At 35.1% G+C, this 22,051-nt stretch overlaps 1 protein-coding gene across 1 annotated transcript in view; it reads right to left on the bottom strand.

Annotated features, from left to right (window-relative positions):
• Window positions 1–381: 381 nt before the first annotated feature.
• The window catches only part of LOC149477648 (uncharacterized), a 37,621-nt gene continuing 15,951 nt past the window's right edge, over window positions 382–22,051 (bottom strand). Inside the window, exons 12-16 of the mRNA XM_089710134.1 lie at window positions 7,279–21,947; window positions 5,731–5,841; window positions 5,113–5,239; window positions 3,979–4,205; window positions 382–2,775 (exon numbers count right to left, since the gene is read on the bottom strand). Coding sequence (XP_089566260.1) covers window positions 1,873–2,775; window positions 3,979–4,205; window positions 5,113–5,239; window positions 5,731–5,841; window positions 7,279–21,947 — 16,037 coding nt within the window. The 3' untranslated portion in view covers window positions 382–1,872. The remainder of the gene's footprint in view (window positions 2,776–3,978; window positions 4,206–5,112; window positions 5,240–5,730; window positions 5,842–7,278; window positions 21,948–22,051) is intronic.

Below are 22,051 nucleotides of genomic sequence, written 5' to 3' on the forward strand. Positions count from 1 at the left end.
TACGTACTTACGATGATGATCCTATTTCATGATCTCTATACCGTTTCGTTATTGAACCTTCTTATCATTGTCAAATATTTAAGGCTGGCAATACATGTATATTTTTATCAAATAAGTCAAGGCTGTTATTTAACCCACAAAGCAAGAATAGTAGATCTTAGAGAGTATCATAATGATTTCTGGTTTGTTGGTTCTTTCTCTACTTGACAGATAAGAACTGTTAAGAATATTAAAAAAATACAGAAATAGGTATGTCTTGTTTATTAGTAGTAGAATACCTTGTTTTAAAACTGCTTGCTGAAGTACTGCAATTAATAATATGTCAATATCATAAATGTTGAAATAATTACATACAGGGATATAAGAAAGAAAAGACAGAAATATTTAATAGATAAGTTTTAATGATCATTTTTTATGTAGCACTTTTAGTAGTACGTTTACATAATCACGAAAACACATTTCCGGTAAATTATAAAATAATGACGTAACCTTCTTAACACCAAAGTTTATACACAGCTAATAAAACATCCAAGTTCAAAATATAACAAAAAAACGCTTCGGCAATACTTTATAGAAGAATTAATATCGAAGGTAATCCACAATACCAGCAATATTAAACAATAACAACGCATGTGATATAAAAAATCGAAATCTTATCGTAAGAAACGTCAGAATCGTCAAGAGAAAAAAATATATTAAACTGTTCCAAAAGTCACAAAATTCGTAAATAACACTGAAAACGCCTCTATCCGATATTCTCAATCCTTCCAATTCGGCTCACATTAAAAATTCCTATCCTTCCAAGAGAAGACCGGAGGCGCGTATTAATGTTATCTAATAATAAGTCTATCTTACATCTACTCGAAATAACGAACTATGATTATTTCAACTCGATTACGAGTACACAGAAACATATTTGAAATACAATTTACTATGGGACCGAAATAGGGTCCGTATCCGCTAATTTCACTAAGTCTTTATTTTTATTTACAGGATACGAGAAACACGCCGCGCCGTCAAGACAATGTTATATAATCGTATCTATGTTATATACAAGCGGTGAAATACTGTAAGTTTATACGGCTTTAAGCCGAGAAAAATTCAGACAAATCTGAATACCGCCTTCGAGGGAAAAATATTTAACTGTTTAGTGACTAGAGCGTCCCCGTAATAAACATCGAGCGACGAAATTATTTACACTATCCGGATTATACCACACTTTAACGCCTACGAGTACTTTAAATGTACAGTAAAATAACACCCTTCATGAACGCAAGGAGCACGCCAAACGTTGGCACCGATTTTTATGTATTCGAAAAAAAAATAAACAACATTCCTAAACATCTCTTATCAAATTTGTGCAGATTTGGAAGTCGCTGATTAAAACTATACGCCGATAAAAAATATTAAAATCCGAATAGCATCAGCTACAAAATCAGTCTAGCATTAAGAAGGGCTATTATAATATTTTTTTTTTATCATTACCTATAACGCTATAAGATTAAATACACATATTGAGTATGGCTTTTATCACCTAATGGAAACACTTACCGTTACGAATTAAGCCTAAGAAGTGAATCTTTATACAGTCATATATTATTCATACGATACGTATAATGTACACGAAGCGAACTATCGACGGTCGAACCGAAAGAAATCGACTTCTACAAAAGAAAACTCATTTGAACTGTCAGGTGACCGAACTTATCTAACTCGAAAGGAACCCGCTAAACTTAAAACGAACGTAACAAAAATAGATCACACGCGAACCGAGGCTACATTTAAATATATACAAAACAACAACAATATCGATTTACAGCTAGAGATAGTGCAGGAGATCGCGTTCAGTCTCGCAACGGGGCGGGGTTAAGTCTAGTTTGTGAAGTCCGTAGTGGGTTTCCTAGGCCGGGACTTCTTGGGTTTGGTTGGGGCTGGCGAGCCGCCGCAGCAGTGGCAGCCGCGCTTCACCACGCCGCGGTTGGACGCACGGCGCCGCGCCTCGCCGCACGAGCCCGCGCGAGTCTTGCCCGACGTGCTCCTTGCTTCTTCACTTTCAGTACTATGAAACATCCGTTTGGGCGGATATGTGCGTAACGGAGGATGCGTGTCATCCGCTGACGAACCATCCGCGCTACCGCTCCGTTCAATCCCGCGCCCGTCTTTAATCACGGAGTCGAGCCGCATTATATTCGTGCCGATGCCGCTCGAGTCCGTCGAGTTCTCCTCGAAGGGGCTCTTGCAGCACTTCTCGCTGTCGCTGCTGAAGTCCAATGGCCGGCGGCTCTCCGACCGCTCGGACGCCGAGTTCGACTCCCAGAACATTTCTGCACGTTCCGGCGAGGATGTATCGTCGTCGTCGGCCATAGATCCCAGCGTCGCATCCCTGTCTTCCAATTTGGGGTCGTCCATGAGGTTAGCGTCCAGGAATCTGGGGTCAGTTTTGTCGTCGTCGTAGCACACGCGGCGGATGACTTGTGTCGCGTTGCCGGACGAATGTACGATGGTCGAGGCCGTGTTGGAGAGATGCAGCTCCCGATCGTTGAGTATCGAGTCGAATTTCGACACGCCGTTGTCTTTGACGAGGACGGTTGGCAAGCTTTGCGTGGCTGTTTCAGAATATTTCAGATTGTTCTGCACTCCGCCATCGGGCGTGGCCTGCGATATGACGGTAGTTTGCGGCGCCGTCACTAGCACGGTAGCGGGCGCTCGGGACGCGTGGAATATTGTCGACGTCATGTGCCTCCCTTTCACGTTTGCTATTGTGAATGGTTGTAACTGAAATGCAAAAAAGATATAATATTATATTATATCTAGACTCCATTGTATTGTTACGACTCAGATGTGTAAAACCTAAATATATTATTGCTTTACTCAATTTCATTGTTATTGTTTGGCTAACGAAAGATGAGACTGGCTTTTTATTTCGAAAATTTATATGGCAACACTTATAATTACGTAATTGTCAATAAAACCTGAGTTGTTGATGTGTCAAAGTGAAAATTATTTCCGCGATTTTAGTGATTTCTAATTGAAAACGAGACGAAAACATTGAAAAGCGACTTAAAAAAGGTTCTTTTTACTATGATTAGTAAATTTGAAAAGAAACAAGTTGAAAGAGATGTAGTTTTCAAGGAAAAACAAGAGTGTTTACGTGAAATATCTCAATGCATTGTTAAGTGTGACTTTGATATTTTGATACTATTCATTTTGATTGCATTGTTTAATATTTATTATTTTGCAGGTAATATGGATGATACCAATAGTCCAGTTATAAACTATTCAAGCAACAATAAAAAAAATTGAATGATCTGTTTCGTTCAAAATGTTTAAAGACACAAAATCAGTATCTTGACGAGATTTCTTCTATGACCGGACCATGTTATTCGTGTTGAAGATAGTATAAAAAACGAGATGGAATAACTGCAGACATGGAAGAGTTCATAATAAGAGTCAGAGATAATGATAGTGATTCTTACTATTCACTCGCGGTTGAATTTTTAGATTTAATATGATTATATTGATTAAACAAACTTTAATTGTATTTTTATTGTGTTTTTTCTTGCTTTCATTCGGTGTTCTTTTTTGTCTATCTTTATCACTTAACTGTACTATATTACATAAAACAATATTATACAGATGAAGAGTTTGTTGTTTTTTTTTGCTCGTAAGAGAAAATAATAAATAAAAGTATTAAAACTATATTTCCAACTATAACCTAGTTTGCCATATGTTGATTTTTTGAATTTGCCGCCTTTTTCCAGTCTCATCTTTCGTTAGCCAGACAATACGTCTTAAGATTATTTAAAAACTGCCATCAACAAACAAAATTCGAATAATACCTTTAACACATTCTGTAGCAACTACTTTTTGTTTAATCAATGTCTGCTACAATCATAACATAATAATGTTATAATTTAAACGCATCTTTAATTACAATACAGCAACACAACAAAACACAAAGATTTAGAAATTGTTCACCTCAGATTCATCCGTAGGCTCCTTATGGAACGTAGTATTCGGGTGGGACCTCGCAAACTCCTGCGGATCCAGGGTAATTGTACCATCACCGCTGACCGTCACGATACCGTCCAAACCCAGCGCCATGTTCAGCTCCTCCTCATCAGGCACCTGTTCCCCGATCAGCTGGTCCGTGGCTATCTGGTCGTCAATGTCCGGTTGCACGCTCTGGCTTAGGGTCGGTTGCGCTGAAACAAATGCCAATCTCCTAGAAAAGATTGATTAGGGCAAGATTTAAATTTGAACAAAGATTTAGACCGGACTCTCAGTGGAGTTTCGTTTGCAAAAATAGCGGACCTAAATCTGACTTCTGATATATATTATGTAGATCCCAGACATCCTATAGACAGATGTTGCCAACCAGTTTTGTGGTCCCCCTCCCCCCACCCCGGTAATTAAATATGGCATACAAAGAAAAAAAATAAAATTTCCAAAACATGCCGTGTGGGGTATCAATTGAAAGAGCTTATTGAGTAGATCACGAATATATAGCATACTGTAACATTTCTTACACTTTCTCTAAGATTTTTTAGAAAATTTACGAAAATGCTCCATTTTTGAGTTAACTTTTAACCACTACAGATTGAAAACTCATGAATATATTTTTTAAATTATTATTTTAAATAATTAACAATAGTCCATTGTTTACGATTCAATAGTTCGTAATATAATATAAGTGAGCTATATGTATGTTTTAAATTGCAAGGCGCAACTTTCACTGAAGTTACCGATTTGAAATCTAGGATCACACAGAGGCTGATTCAAGAATGTTCTGCCATATTTTTCATTCTGTCAAACACAACGGCAGTGCAGAGATAACTATTCTAAGCCCTGACACCGATATTTTTGTATTAGGCCTTTATTTCTGGCATAAACTTGAAAATATACTCGCCATCTTTGAATGCTCCCCCCACTCCCCCATGCAACTATTTCACTGTACGAACTATTGAATCGTAAACAATGGACTATTGTTAATTATTTAACACTATTTTATACATATTTGATGAATGCAAGTTTAAAACAATTTCCGTAGTATTTTTTTGGTAACATAAAAGTTCACTTATCTATAATGAACATAAATTATAAGACACTTACGCGTATGTGAATGGTGTGTTGCCTCGTGCGCCGGAGACGACGAGAAAAGTAGTTCCGCCTCGGGGAAGAGCTCTGACGCTGAGGGGGAGTCCACGCCGAGGTCCTCGCATTCTTCTGATAGTGACTTCTAGAATAAAATTCACGAAAACACATAGTACAATTATATGATTAACGGCCGATTTTTCAATGCTTGGATAAAACTTATCCGTCCAATAAAGTATTACACAATAATATTAAAATGTCACGTAAACTGTCAAATACGGGCAATTAGAATACGTTTTTAAAATGGTCGTTTTATACATTATTCGACGAATAAGTTTTATCCAAGCATTGAAAAATCAGCCCTAAGAGAAAACTCCACTTGTCTTAACACTCAAGTAGACTTGTTATGGATTTATCAAAATCGCAACTACTTGTTAACCTCTATATTGTGTATAATGGTTTTAACAATTAAAAAAAGTGTGCCGAGCACACGTGTCAGAAGTGAAACTTCTTTGGCAAGATTCAAAGATACCAAAATCGACGCCTTACTCCATGACGCGACCTTTAAATTTTACTCTCAATGCGCCTTAAGAAGTTTCACTTAAAGAAATCAAATAGAGATTAAAGTTATCTTACCTGTAATCGTAATTCGTGTTCCAATATTGCATATCTATGCCTCAAAGCTGCCGCAGACACATGGGTCAATCGATGGTGGCGTTGCGTTGTACCATCTTTTCTGTGCACAACCTAAATAAAAACCATTTTTAATTGAGAAATCTATTATTTATATACTTATTCCCGTAGCTTTAGAACGCACATTTATTTTTAAATTACCTGTAGTCTAATTACACTAACAGAGAATACTACATGACAAAATCGGAAAGCGAACAAAAACATTTTTATTACTCACAAATAATAAGCTTTTCACTTTCAAATAAACATTTATAAGCTTTTTGGATGTTGTGTGTTTGAACACCTCAGTTCTGTGTCATTAACTAATTAACAGTAAGTTGCCATTCAAAATAATGAAGATCTCATGAAGAATGACATGCGATATGCGGGTTCATACTCGAAAAATGGTAACTGACGAACGGACTCCATGCAAAATTAAAGACAATTATTTAGACTAACTAATGTACGAGATATAATTGAAAGGAAGCGACAACAATTCCTAACATAAGAAGATAAAAACGTATAGAAAAGTAAAAGACAAAGACAATGATGGGAGGCAACATTAACGACTTACATAATGGGTCGGTCGTTTGCATTAAGTACGCGATAGAATATAGATGCGACAAATGAATAGAAACGGTCCAAAGTTATCTCTTTTTTTACTATAGCGTGGAATAAATAAATACGTCTGTTATACATAAGATTAACACCGTTAAACATAAACATCATAAATACACACTAACCTAATCCTAGAAGTCCTAACGTCTACCATTGAAAATGCTTTTAAATTTAGAAATAAAATATTTGTTTTGATTAATATTTAAGTTATGATAAATAAGAAAAAAAGATGTAATTGAATCGCTAACGTCGCATCATCAAATGAATAGAAACGGTCCAAAGTTATCTCTTTTTTTACTATAGCGTGGAATAAATAAATACGTCTGTTATACATAAGATTAACACCGTTAAACATAAACATCATAAATACACACTAACCTAATCCTAGAAGTCCTAACGTCTACCATTGAAAATGCTTTTAAATTTAGAAATAAAATATTTGTTTTGATTAATATTTAAGTTATGATAAATAAGAAAAAAAGATGTAATTGAATCGCTAACGTCGCATCTATATAACTATACTTCGGACTACCCATACACGCAACGAGAGAGAGAAGCTGACAAAATAAACTGAGGCGTGCAGGTCTACTAGAGGCTTCTAATATTTGAAGGGTCTGCGTCAGGACTACGATATGTTCACCTGGTGGTAGGCCTTATCGTCGCAGTCTGACGCGTCAATATCATAACCGCAACGGGGTGAATCGTCTTGAGAATAAGACTTTTTTGTGTCAATGTCGAACATCTTATCAAATATCCTTTGCGCCTCCATATCGGGGCTGTATCGGTCTGGGATCGCGTCCTGAAGTTTCAAAATGTGTGTAAACACCAAATAATCGTTTCTATAGCGGACAAATTTGTGCCAGTTAACATTTAAAAGTACCAGGAAATACTTACGAGCACTGTGCGATCCATATTGTCGCCCCGCACTATTTCCTCGTAGGAATAGTCGTGGGTATCAGTAGACGAAGCGAGATTCCACGGTTCCGAGGATTCGGGGCTGGGTTGTTTGTCCAGTTTAGAGTCTTGACCTTCGCGCTCTGCCCACGGTGAAGCTGTGGCGCGGGTGTCGACCAGCTCCGGCGGATTTGGTGTCATGGACGGTGCCGTGCTATCTGGCTGCTGACTCGCAGCAGCTTGACCCAGAGTGAACGCTTGTAGATTGTGAAGAGCAGCAGCCGGCAAACGCACGTGACGAACTCCCGGCCTAGCGAGAACAGGTTTGAGTCCAGGTCCGATGAGACGTTGAAGCAAAACAGCATTACCACCTCCTTCCCCACCACCTACTGTCAATATTTTTGGACCGCGGTTGGTAACTATTGCAATTTGCTGACCGCTCTTAACCATAGAGACTGGTAAGATGTAATTTGCTGGCATCAGGACCGCTGTAGTTGGCTTACCGGCATTGCTTCGAGCGACTGTAATTGTCTGCCCGTCTGCCACTATAACATTCCGTTGTGGTTGTGGACGGGGCGGTAATGTCGGAGTTTCATGTTCAAATGTAAGTTTTCTAACAACTTTTCGCGGACTGTCTTGAGGAGAATGACTGTCTAGGCAACTTTCGGTGCAATCCCCTTGTGAAGTACCGCAACTGCTGTCTTCAGATCCCATTGTCCTGCAAGTGTCTTCGCCATGTACTGGGCTCATATCACGAGTGCCGGAACGACGAGATCCGCTCGAACTCTTCTTTCGTTTTGAAGATCCAGGGTTCGATGGAGGATTAGATCTTCTGCGCGGTGCCGGTTTATCCTTGTCAGGCGAGTTCTCAACCTGTTCTTTGTATTCCGCCAGTATATAAAGAATCCTTTGTGTTGTTTGTTCATCCTCAAAAGGCTTTTGTGTCGATGGTTTAGGTGTCACAGTATTAATTTTTACAGAACTAGATGGATGAGAAGAAGACTTAGGCCTAGATTTAGTTTTTGTATTAATTTTTGCTGCCTTATGTTGATTCTGCGCTGATGACATTTCACTTGTTTGTGCTTCTGATGAAGAACTGTGAGGTAATTGATTCTGTGATGATGACGACGGTGAATCGTTTATATTTGACGAATCTGGAGATCGCACAAAAGTCGATACCGATGGTGAAGATGTTGTCACAGTAGTTTTACGATTTACATAAGCGACATTTAAAGATGCATTATTGCCTATTGTATATAAAACTTGTTGTGTAGACTCAGAAGGACCCATGTTTGAAGACGGAGTAACTTCTGATGCATCGGTCGATGAAATATGTATCTTATTAAATGTGTTACTTGTCGGTGTTTGGTTTGGTTGAACTGTGCTTCTCTCTTTGACTTGTTCTAGGACCATGTCAAATTCTCGAAGTTGTTCTAGCGTTGAAGAACTCATTTGAGATTCTGGTGATGTTTGATTTGTTTCAGATGGAACTTTAATTAATCTGTTCGTTTGTGTTTGCGGTAATCTAATTGTTTGCTGACCAAGAGGAGGCGCTGCGGTCAATACTAGCTGTTGATAAACCGGCTGATTTGCTCCTCCTATTACATTACGTTGAATTTGAAAAAATGAAGGTCGAACAACTCTTGTACCCGAAACCATCTGTGATGGTTTGCTCAGCATTGGTAATTTTATACGCATTTGAGTTAATACTTGAGGTTGGGTGCTTTGGTTACAGTCGTTGGATCCATGGTTTCTATTATCTTCAGATGTCATCTCAGTATTTGAAGCTGTTTGACTCTGCGGCACAATCTTTATAATCGACTGTTCCATGTCAGATTGATTATGTTGTTTTTGGTTTGAATCGTCTACGAGTTCAGTGCTTGGAACTGTTATAAGGTTTATTGTTTGACCGCCACCTATATTTACAGGTATTTGTCTCGTGTAAATTACTCCGCCATGCATAGTCTGTAAATTCATTGGGGTAATGGTTTGTTTGATTTGTTGGACTAAATTTGATTGTGATGGCTGCGATTGCGAAGTTATCTGAACAGGTGATTTTCTAAGGAGTAATGGTGGACTACTCATTTGACCCATTTGTTCAATATTCATTGAGTTGTCAGACTGACAATCCGAATTTTCACTAGTGGTGTTAACGGATGACATATGCGAATGATTTTCATTTATGTCACTTACTTTTTGGCTTTCATCTTGAAAAACTTGTTTACCAAATGCTTGATTAAATTTTGGAAGGCTTGTAGATTTTTCCGGAGCAGAGGGCTTTCCAGCATTCTGAATAAACTTTGCATAATTTTCTTCATAAACTGACCTAGATTTAATTTCTTGTTGATTAGTTATACCTTCATTGCCATTGGTGGAATTTGTAATATTGGTTGTTTGATTGCTGTTCAAATCATTTTGATTTTCCGATGTTTTGGTACAATTATTATTTTGAACATTTGTTGATTCAATAGGTTGTAATCTCAGGACCATACTTCGTTGGTGAGGTGCGTTCAGTTGAATTGATTTTCCATCAGCTGATTTACACACAAACTGAACCATTTTTTGTTCCGTATTACCTTGGACATTACTAAGATTAGTCAATAGGTTAACACGCTTAAGTAGTTGACCAGTATTACTATTCGATTTTTGCGAACCAGAGTTTACTATGTGTAGAAGTTGGTTGCTTCCTTGTTGAATATTACTACCATCAACTAAAGATAATCCATTGAAAGAATTTGATTGCTGTGCAGAAGATGCTGACGAGTTTGTTGTTCCCTTATTTTGAACTATATGCAACACAGGTGTGGAGTTGGAAGCGTTTATAACAGATTTTTGAGAGTTATCAACTAATGTAAGCTGATTTACAGAAGAATTCTTCCCTTGCACAATGTGCAGAACTTGAGGAGAAGGGGTATTAGAATTTTGGTTATTATTTTCAGAAGTATTAGTACGATTCAAAGGTGGTGGTAATATTTGAGCTAATGCTTGCTGTAAAGCTAAAGCGCTAATAGTAGTGGTTTTGGTATAACTTTCGTGACAAGTTTGTGTTACGTTTCCCGATTCTTCGTTGGACTTATCGCACAAACCATTCCCAATTGTTTGTGATTCCTCTGGTATTAGGGATTCAGTATGTGTATTTATACCAGCAGCATTCATAGCGTGAGCTATTTGATCTGTTTTTTCACTAGATTCACTTTGTTCCTCATGTTGAGAATACGGAGTACAATTATTTAATGATTCAAATGATAATGCATCCTGAGAATCCATTGAGTTGACAGTATTTGTATCAAACGTGTAATTTCTATTCGAATCATGATTAGATACAGAATTCATAAGTTCATTTTCCATATTCTCATTATGTTCTTCATTTTCGAGTACTTCCTCAGCAATTTCAATTTTAACGATAGAATTGACCTCAGTTTCTATTGGTATATTCTCGTCTGAGAACATTTTATGATTTTCTTGAGATAACATATTCATTGTTTGATTGTGTCTGTCATATTCTTGAATGGAAGGAATGCTTAGATCAGCTGTAGTTAATTCAGTATATTCAGTTTTCATTGAGGCTTGAGAACCATCAGGTGGACTGTTTTCAGCGGAGCATTGTGGTGGACTAGCGTCTGTCACTTGAGTAACGCGTGGATCACATGTAACCGGATTTTGAGCTGCAGCGCTAACTGGAAGCTGTCCCACTTGAACTACTTGTACTACTGATTCACAATAAGGTACTCCAAAAAAATCCAAGTTATTCAGATCAAATGGAAAATTTGAGTTTCCATACATATTACTATTATTCTTACATTCTTTCGTGTTATTTAATATCCAATCATTATTGAGCTCAATTGCAGTCCTTTTGAAAAAGGAACGAACTTTGTCTTTAAGACGAATAAACGAAATATAACGCTCCGTAACTTCGATTTTATCTTCACTTGTTTTATTAAAATTCTCACAATACTCGAATGATAAAAACGGCTGAGCATGTTTTACGTCCGACAGAGTCGCAGCCGAAATTTTTGGAAGAGTATTTCGATCTACATAACTTTGGATGACTCTGTCGGACCCCTCACCAAAACCCATACTAAAATTAGTTTCATTAATTTCGATTGATTTATATTCATTTTCTTGATACTCCGATGCTAGTTCCTCAGCAAATGTTTTATCGAGGGGATCACTATCAAATTTGGCTTCATCATTATCGGAAATAAATAGGACATTTTCGTCATTACATTCATTTGTTAAAACATTCATTCTACCTTGTATAGGCCACGATTTTAATAAGTCACATACATCAAAGTTTTCAACTTCATTGTACGATCGAGAAAAAGAGAACTCAACATTATTCCAATAATTTATTAATCGATTAAATTCCTTGACATATGCAGATTTTTCCATAGCGGTCACTGTTAATTTAGGATAGTCTATATTTTTACCTTTTCGATATCGTTTCTGGTTGTTTTTAGTATCTAATGAATCTCTCTTTCTCTTCAAATTTCTTTTGATAAAACTGTTCAAATATTGCAACGATGAGTTTGTATCCATTCTATGTCTAGAATATGTTAATTTCGGAATGATAATATGCAAGTCATCTTCATCAAGTGTTGTTTCAATCACTCCATTATTTGAATGCTCAGTTTTGAGTGTTAATACGTTTAAAACTTTATTTTCTTCCACTTTTTTTAAATATGTTCTCAAGGGAAACAAGTAACAAGTGCCAATTTTTGGATCTTTGTATTCAGAACCTTTTAATATAAGTTCTGAATTCGCATTATAAACTAACGTGACATTATTTTGGACAGACACATTAGATTTTGGTAACACCAGTTCTAAATTATTGTTATCAGTCTTATGACACAGTGGTACATGTTTTGGTTTTAGGTTCATATCAGAGGACGTCTGATTTATTTCACTAAGTTCAGTATTTTCAGCTTTGTCATTGTTAATGGAAGCAGCTATAGTATTATTTTCATTTAAACCGTCCGGCGATTCATCGATGGTTACGTTTTCAGATTTTTCAGCTAATTTTTTACACGTCTCTTTTGTTTCTGTCTTAACCAAAATTGAATCCGTCAAGTTTTCTTTAGCTTCGTTTATATTATCGACTTCTAAGCTGTCTAAGTCATCGGCACAAGGAGTATTATGTAAATTCTTTAATTTATCTTTATTACAATGTTCATCAGTTGACATATTTTCCTTAGTAATTGAATCATTATCATTCATATCATCGGTACTATTCTTAATAACGGTAATGCCTTCATATTTTGTTTTATTAAATAGTATGCTATTTTCGTGCCAACTTTCTTTTTCTCTTTTGAGAAATTCTTCAACAACGCATCTTCCTGTATATGTATAATCAAAACATGAGGTGGTGCGTAAATTCTCATCGTCGCCTTCTTCATCTATTGACGACGTAGTCATCCTTAAGCAATCATTACCATCTGAAAATATTGTATCACTAGAAGAGTGTTCGGAAATTATTTTATCTTCTTTCAAATTATTCGATATATTATTTTCACATATTTTTTCTTGTTCTTGTTTGGTAGCTGACGTAATCATCCTTAAACCATAGTTACCATCTGAATATATTGTATCACTAGAAGTGTTTTCGAAAATTATTTTATCTTCTTTCAAATTATTCGATATATTATTTTCACATATATTTTCTTGTTCTTGTTTGGAAGTTGACGTAGTCATCATTGAACCATCATTACCATCTGAAAATATTGAATCACTGGAAGTATTTTCGGTAATTATTTTATCTTCTTTCAAACTACTCGATATATTGTTTTCACATATATTTTCTTGTTCTTGTTTGGTAGCTGACGTAATCATCCTTAAACCATCATTACCATCTGAAAATATTGTATCACTAGAAGTGTTTTCGGAAATTATTGTATCTTCTTTCAAATTATTCGGTATATTATTTTCACATATATTTTCTTGTTCTTGTTTGGTAGTCGACGTAATCATTCTTGAACCATCATTACCATCTGAAAATATTGTATCACTGGAAGTGTTTTCAGTAATTATTTTATCTTCTTTCAAATTACTCGATATATTATTTTCACATATATTTTCTTGTCTTTGTTTGGTAGTTGACGTAGTCATCCTTAAGCCATCATTGCCACCTGAAAAAATTGTATCACTCGAAGTGTTTTCGGTAATTATTTTATCTTCTTTCAAATTACTCGATATATTATTTTCAGATATATTTTCTTGTTCTTGTTTGGTAGCTGACGTAATCATCCTTAAACCATCATTACCATCTGAAAATATTGTATCACTGGAAGTGTTTTCGGTTATTATTGTATCTTCTTTCAAATTACTCGATATATTATTTTCACATATATTCTCTTGTTCTTGTTTGGTAGCTGACGTAATCATCCTTAAACCATCATTACAATCTGAAAATATTGTATCACTAGAAGTGTTTTCGGAAATTATTGTATCTTCTTTCAAATTATTCGGTATATTATTTTCACATATATTTTCTTGTTCTTGTTTGGTAGTCGACGTAATCATTCTTGAACCATCATTACCATCTGAAAATATTGTATCACTGGAAGTGTTTTCAGTAATTATTTTATCTTCTTTCAAATTACTCGATATATTATTTTCACATATATTTTCTTGTCTTTGTTTGGTAGTTGACGTAGTCATCCTTAAGCCATCATTGCCACCTGAAAAAATTGTATCACTCGAAGTGTTTTCGGTAATTATTTTATCTTCTTTCAAATTACTCGATATATTATTTTCAGATATATTTTCTTGTTCTTGTTTGGTAGCTGACGTAATCATCCTTAAACCATCATTACCATCTGAAAATATTGTATCACTGGAAGTGTTTTCGGTTATTATTGTATCTTCTTTCAAATTACTCGATATATTATTTTCACATATATTCTCTTGTTCTTGTTTGGTAGCTGACGTAATCATCCTTAAACCATCATTACAATCTGAAAATACTGTATCACTGGAAGTGTTTTCGGTTATTATTGTATCTTCTTTCAAATTATTCGGTATATTATTTTCACATATATTTTCTTGTTCTTGTTTGGTAGTCGACGTAATCATTCTTGAACCATCATTACCATCTGAAAATATTGTATCTCTGGAAGTGTTTTCAGTAATTATTTTATCTTCTTTCAAATTACTCGATATATTATTTTCACATATATTTTCTTGTCCTTGTTTGGTAGTTGACGTAGTCATCCTTAAGCCATCATTGCCACCTGAAAAAATTGAATCACTCGAAGTGTTTTCGGTAATTATTTTATCTTCTTTCAAATTACTCGCTATATTATTTTCAGATATATTTTCTTGTTCTTGTTTGGTTGTTGATATCTGTATTTCGTCTTTATTTAGACTTGAAGTCTTTTCATCACTCGTCACAAATTCTTCAACCGTTTCATTGTGTACCATAATATCGTTCTTGAGACAATTTCCTTCAACGGCTTCAGTATTAACAATATTGTGTAAATAGGTATCATTAGGAGCTATTTTGGATATTATTTTGGATTTATTTGGATATTTCAATTGTTTATTTAAAGTGGCATTTGTTTTAGAAATTTTACATTTAGTTATATCTTGATCTGAAACATGCATAGTCTTTCTTTTCAAATTTACTGGCTGAACTGACTTTTCTTCAATAGGTATAACAATAGGTTTTAACAAGTCAATCATTGGGATATTGGCGAAGTATTTAGTCACGATTGATACTAAACTCGGTGGTTTTTGATTTTGAAGCACACATTGGTTAATATTATGTTCAGTAGTATGTGAAGAATTGCTGTCTAAATCACTTTCATAGTCCGTTGAAACGTCATGAATTTCATTCAAAGGTCTCTCTTCACTTAGGATACAATTGTTAATTGGAACATTTTTCAATGCTATATCGTGGAGAGAAGCTTTTGTCAAGAGCCACTCTGAGTCACAATGTAAGCTACGTTTACATTTTATTTCTGAAGTTTCGTCTGTTTTATTTGGTATGTCATCTCCTAAATTTACGTTATCCATCAAATAATCATTTAAAATAGAGAATGAACCGCTACGATGTAAACAAGACGGTGAATCGTCGGGTGTTACATCTGCATCTACTTTGTCATTATTTATTGAAATGTCACTGTTACATCTAATAAGTTTCACAAAACAACTGCTCATCCATTTAGTTTTTTCTTCATTAATTGATTCTCTTAAAATGTTTTCAAACTCTCCAATTTCAGCAGACTCATTTTCCTCAAGAATAGTCGGTTTATCATCGACTATTGTTTCTAAAGTATTAGCGATACGAAGTCCTTTTATGATGGAGTTTTTAAGCACGTCAAGGTCTGTGCTCAGTTTGGGCCTTATGTTTGATTCTCTTTTAGGCGAATTTATAATGTTTATATTGTTTACAGAATCGTTGGAGCTGTCGTCTATTTCAATAATATTATCGTCATCCTCATTTAGTAACTTTTCATCAACTATTTGTTGTTGTAATTCTTGAACACCACTTATTTTATTTGATTCTAAACGCAGACAAGCTTTAGCTGCACGAATTTTCTTCAAAATATCACCGCGTTCTATCATCACAGAGCACTTCTGTGAAAATCTTTTTTGGTGTTTTAGAAAGACTTCTTTTTCTATAAGAGGAACGCAGTAATCACCAAATTCTGTTTGAAAAACATGTTTAATAGGTTCTTCGCTGTTTGCGTCTTCGTCGTCGCTTATAAGATTTATTGTTTCAGGATCATCAGATACATTTTTTGGATATAAAATTTCGTTAACAAAATTTTTCTCTGCCGAATTATTCTTATCAGCGACAGTTACCTGTCTAAGGTTGAGGGTACATTTCTTATTTTTAATAGTACTGTTAAATAGTATCGATTTCATCTGAGGATCGGTAAATATTGAATCGACATTTATATCAAGTTTTCCAGATATGGTGGCTCTAAAAGTAGATCCATTAGGTAACTTTATTCTGATAACTCTTTTTAACGGATCATCTTCTGGTTCACGGGGTACTTCCTCAAAATATATTTGATCTCTATACTTGTCCAATAAAGGGTCTGTCTTCACCTTTTCTTCTTTTTTCCTTGAATTAGTATGCTCTTCAATTTTTGACTTTATAAAACTTTTTGAGGAATTTAAGTTGGACTCAATCCCTGCAGTGGTAGATATAGAGATATCCTTTTGCTTTAGACATGCAGAGTTTTTCGTTTCACTGAGGACGGTATTCATCACATCAATGTCATTTTCAGGTATTTGATTTTCATCGCTCATTTTACATATTTTGTCTAGGTTCGGACTTTGAATCAGTTTATTTTTATCATCTGTTATGTCAATTGCTTTTACAGTTTCATTTATATTTGTATTGGTGTTTTTTATTTCTGTTGTTTGTTTATCACTGCTCAGTCTAGGAATTTTACTAGAAAGATTTTCTACAACCTTACCAAGATCTTTCTGAATATCTGGGTAAGCGGAATGTGTATCGTTTTGTTTTAATAAACCTTTTTGGGATTTTAATAGTGACCTTCCCAGTTTTTGTGATAATTGAGTTTTTTCACAAATATTCATGTCATTTAGAGACTTTAAATAGCAATTAGATTTTTGCTGTACAGCTGGCACCGCAGCATTTATTACTCCATTAGTTTGATCTATAATTTTAGTAGTGTTACCACTTAAATTACTATCTTTTTCTGATAATGATTCTTTGTCATAGCATTTTTTGTCTTCCATTAATGTTTGTTCTAAATTTAAAATGTTCGCAATATTCTCTGAAACAGAACCTTCAGGAATCGTATGCGTTTTTTCAATTTTCTGTGTTTTATCTACAGGTGTAGATGGATTCAGTGAAGAGTAAGAAAGAGGTATAGGGTCTCGACAATAATTGTGAATGGTTTGTTTATTCAGAATCAACATCCTCTTGTTTTGTATCCTTTCTTTGTCAACAGATTCTTTTGAATGTAATGGATTTTCAATTAAATTCTTCTGTGCTATAATTATATTTTTTGTAATACCAGATTCTTCAAAGATCTTTTTATTATCTGGTGGTAATGTATTATTTTCCTCTACAGACTCTTGTAATGTTGGCTTATTTTCAAATATCTTTTTCTTAGCTGTCATTATATTTTTCTTAGGTTCTGTAGATTCTTGAGCTTTTATATCTTTTTCAAATAAATTCTTCTTATTGATTACAATATTATTTTTTGGTTCACACTTTTCACTTGGAACATGTTGTAATTTTTCTTGTACTTCTGATAAAACTTTCCTTTCGTTGTTAAGAATTGCTTCATCTATACTTGGCTTTTTAAGTGCATCACTATTTTGTACAATGGATTTTACTAAGCAGGAACCTCGATTAAGATAATTTTTAGCATCATCTTTAACTTTTGTAGTCTTATTCAATCCAGATTTTGTGGTAAGATTTTTTCTTTTCGCTTGCGTATGAGCAATACTACATTCTGTAGTAACGGTTTTACTAAGACCTGCGATTACAGGTGATTGTAATTTTATGTCTCGTCCATCCAAAGTTATAATTTGTTGCGTCGGTGGAGTATTTATAGATGGTTTTGTCAATGCCGAGCCAACAAAATTATTCACAATGACCGGACTTACAACTTGTTTTGAAGTTGGCGGAAGATTATTTAAGCCAACAGTTGATGTTGCTGTTGCACTATTATATGGACTTGATGCAATAAGTGTGTGTTGATGTAATTGGGGTGAGTTATTTCTCACACCGGTATCCTTCAGATTACCCGATTGTACCATCAAATTCTGTGATGCTTTTAATTGCGGAGCAATAATAACTTTTGCTGGATCCACAGTCTGTATAGAACTTGTTGGTATTTCTAATTTATTTTTGTGTATATTTGAAATACAATTTCCTTTTCTAGATTTTTTCACGATACTTATAATCGGGGTGGTAATATTAACACCTTCTGACTGCTTAGGATTGATCTGTAAATTGTTAGTGATGATTTTGGTATCAGCTTTTATGGTGGGTTTATGTGTGATATTTTGCTTAGTTTTCGATTTTTTAATTATATTTTTGTCAACTTTAGTCTTGCTCACTATTAACTCATTTGATATAACACGCGGTTTACTTTCCGACGAAGCAATACTGAAAGACCTCTTTGGTATGTTTAAAATAACACTTTTTGGGTTGTTACATTTAATAGCATTGTTTTGAACATTTGTTCCAATATTTGCACATAGATCAGATACTGTTGGTTTTGGAATATTTTCACATAGATCAGATACTGTTGGTTTTGGAATATTTGCACATAGATCAGATACTGTTGTTTTTGTAATTTCTTTGGGAATGAAATTTTCCGTAGTCATAAAGGTACTACTAGTTGTATTTAAGGTTTCTTTTTCTTTCGGAGTATAAAGATCTATGGGGCAATATGCATCATCAATTTCCTGGCGTAAGTCTTCGTCCATGAGTTCATCTAATAAGTCATAGTCAGAATTATGTATTCCTGATATAAAGGGGTCCTCCTCCTCCTTGGAGTTCACTTTAACAAACTTTTGAGTCTCGTTTGGCTCGTTCGCTTTCTTCTCAAGCACGGAATTTAAAGAATTAGTTTCTTTAAAGGGCTGGAAACCTTGGGAATCTATGGTATTCTTCGTAGCTGTATCATCATTTTTAATAGCTTGACTATTAACTCCACGACCTTTCTTTGTACTTGTTTTGGTCTTTTGTTTTTGTGGTAAATGTTTTTCAAAAGAATCCTTTTTTAGGGCGACGTCGAGGGCCTTGGGGCCTCGGCTCGGAGTTTTGTGTTTTAGGAGATCGTCAAGAACACTTTCCCAGTCACTCTTAGGTGGTTCAACCGGTTGCAGTTTCGTTGCAGTTTGAGCAACCTTTGGCACAGACTTCTTCTTAGTGTCAGCAGGTTTAACTTGAAAAGGTGGTTGTTTCATGGGCGGTGTTATTATATTTTCTACTTTTTCTTGAGTGCTGAGACAGATCATAATATTTAATTTATCCTTCTCAGATTCCCTTATTTCCATGTTACTTGTCGTGAACATAGTCATTTGCGGTTCTGGTATTATTGCTGGGGCAACTTCATTTGTATTTTTATCCATCTTTTGTAGATGTAGAGGTTGGACTGGCTGAAAATTATTGTGAAAACGTAAGTATTCATCCAAATGAGTAAAATTGTCAACCCTGGGCACGTGTTCAATAATCTCCTTCTTTGGTTTTGAATCCCGAAAATTACAGCTCTCTTTTAAGTTCAAATCATTTTTAATTTCATACACTTCCTGTTCATCTTTTGGAAGAACTTTGAACTGAATATACTTCGGAGCAACGGAAGAAACTGTTTTAATAACAGTATTCGTATTTGTTATGTTTGTTTTTATTTCATTAGTAATTGGTATTGATTTAATTAGGTCTTGACTGCTCCCTGATATCTGCTTTATCACGGATGTCTCAGATTGTTTATATATATTTGAAATGGAGTTATGGATCGGTTGCTGTAATAAATTTGAATTTTGCGTTTGTACATTTGGTTGACACTTCAATGTTGAATCTATGATATTTGTCGTGGAACATGATGAATAAAACTGATCATTGAAGTTGGTCTTATTTTGATCAAAATATCCTGCATTCAATTTATTTTTTTGCCTCAAGAGAAGCACTAAATCGACTTGATCTCTTTCTGACAACGCGCTTGATGTACAAGCAGTTTCAACTTTAACATTAGTTGAATATTGGGGATTCAAATTATTATGCAAACTTATGTTTGGATTATAATTCCCAATTGTAGGTTTAGTCTGTAAAGAGCTTATGAGATGCGGATGATTTTGTGCAATTTTCGAGACTGGAGACGTTTCTTTCTTTGCGCTCCGTACAGGAATTGGATCTACCGATTTTTTAACTTGATTTTTGTTTACTCGGCTTATAACAATTTGGCCATTTGATTGAAGATGCAACATTTTATCAAGATCCGTAGTTAACTGATTCGAGTCAATCTTAGCTCTCATTTCTTCTTCAGTCTTCATTTTATTCTCCATTTGCTTACTTTTATGCAAGTAGCTAAGACGAGCAAAAGTATTTGGTGCATTATCAGCTATTTTCTGTTTTAAAATCCTGGGTCCTGTCAATTTCTCGGCCGATTTATTTTCCGGCTTTTGTTTGACAAACGTGCCAGCGTTAATACTTTGTTGTAATTCTTTTAAAAATTTTTGAAAATGTTGCTGCGTTGGATCATATATCGGAGGGTATTTTGTATCAGGTATTTGGGTTGGATTTGGTGTAACATCTTTATTTATGGGAACATCTATATTACAAGGGGGTTTTGGTGTTACTTTCTGTGAGACACTGTTTTGCGATAAATCTTGCGGCTTTGATTTATTTATTTTTAATGATTGATTTTTTACGTTTTGATCCAATAAATGTTCAAATTTCTTTTGAATTACATTATCGACTTTTGCAACTGGCTGTGGTCGTGGACCCGATGCTAACAGATTCACAGCTTCATATGATTGCAGCTTAAGGAATTCTTCGAAAGCTCTCTGACTGGCTGTTTCTTTTGCAGCTTTTTCGTGTAGTTTATTCGTCTTTTGCCGAGATTTGTTCTCGGAAGATTTCACGTTGTGTCGAGTATTGGTCTCTTTCGAAGACTGGGGTTTTGGCACATTTGGGGATTCCACATTTTTTGCAATGACAGCTGTTGGAATAGCCAGCACTGGAACTAATTTCGGACGAGCGGTTTCGAGTAGGGACTGCTCACTCAAAAGTGTTTCCTTGCATTGCAGTAAATCACACACTTTTTGATCCTGAAGCTTATGAGGGCGAAAATCAATTAATTTTTTTACACTTTTCTTAACTTCCTTGCTGATTTTGTTATTTGTACTTAATTTTGAGGTATTATCTTTTACATCTGGCTTGATGCGTGCTAGTGGAGGGGGATTGAGTGGGTTAAAAGATAATATGTTATGTGTTTTATCCTGAGCGATAATTTGCGTATCCGGAAACTTCATGTCCTCCATAGAGAATAGTCCATCGAAAACGACAGCGCTGTTCTCGTGTGATTTATCCGACGGTTTGCTTTCATTGCTAATGTTATTCAATTTATTACTTTTATTATCCATTAATTTATTTTGATCAGTCTTCTTGCCCATTTTTCCATCATTGTTTATGCTCTGTAATTTAAGAGCATTGTTCCTATCAATCTTGTCTTCTTCATCAGTCTTCCTAACAACTTTCATACCAACTAATCGCGCTAGGTTTCCACCCACTTTCTCCTGTTTGTCTGTCTTAGTCTCACGTCTGATATTTGACTTGTCTCTCTTCTTTCGTTCTTTCACTTCCTTCTTATCTTTTTTCAGTTCTTGTTTTTTCTCCTTCTTTAATTTCTTATCTTCTTTGGACTGAATGCTTGGTTTTGTATCTGTGTGATCAGCATCTTGACTGCTTTGGCTGCGATGCGGTGTGGCGTCTCTAGAATTTGATTTAGTCCTTCCTATGCTATTAGACCGCTCAGTTTCTTTTTTACTGTTTGTTTCAGAGTCAAGTTTCAGTGGATCTTCAACGGGGGCTCGTTTCTTTTTCTTTTTACGCTGTTTGACGACCATTAAGGATTCGTCGCTGCTAATAGATGGACTTTCCAGAAAAGGGTCTTGCCATAATTGCGGATTATATTCTGGCGAAGCTTCTTGTGCTTCTAACAAATGTTCGTAACCTGTTTATAAAAAATAGAGAACCAATAGTTTAGTAATTAAAAAAATTAATAGACTTAATAAACACAACGCTTTCGCATGTTCAAACCATTCAAAATTTGAATGA

Source organism: Colias philodice, chromosome 24 (assembly GCF_061535455.1).
Source record: "Colias philodice isolate Cphi_HAF_F1 chromosome 24, ilColPhil1 Martin Lab GWU primary, whole genome shotgun sequence".
In the NCBI taxonomy this organism is placed as follows: domain Eukaryota; kingdom Metazoa; phylum Arthropoda; class Insecta; order Lepidoptera; family Pieridae; genus Colias; species Colias philodice.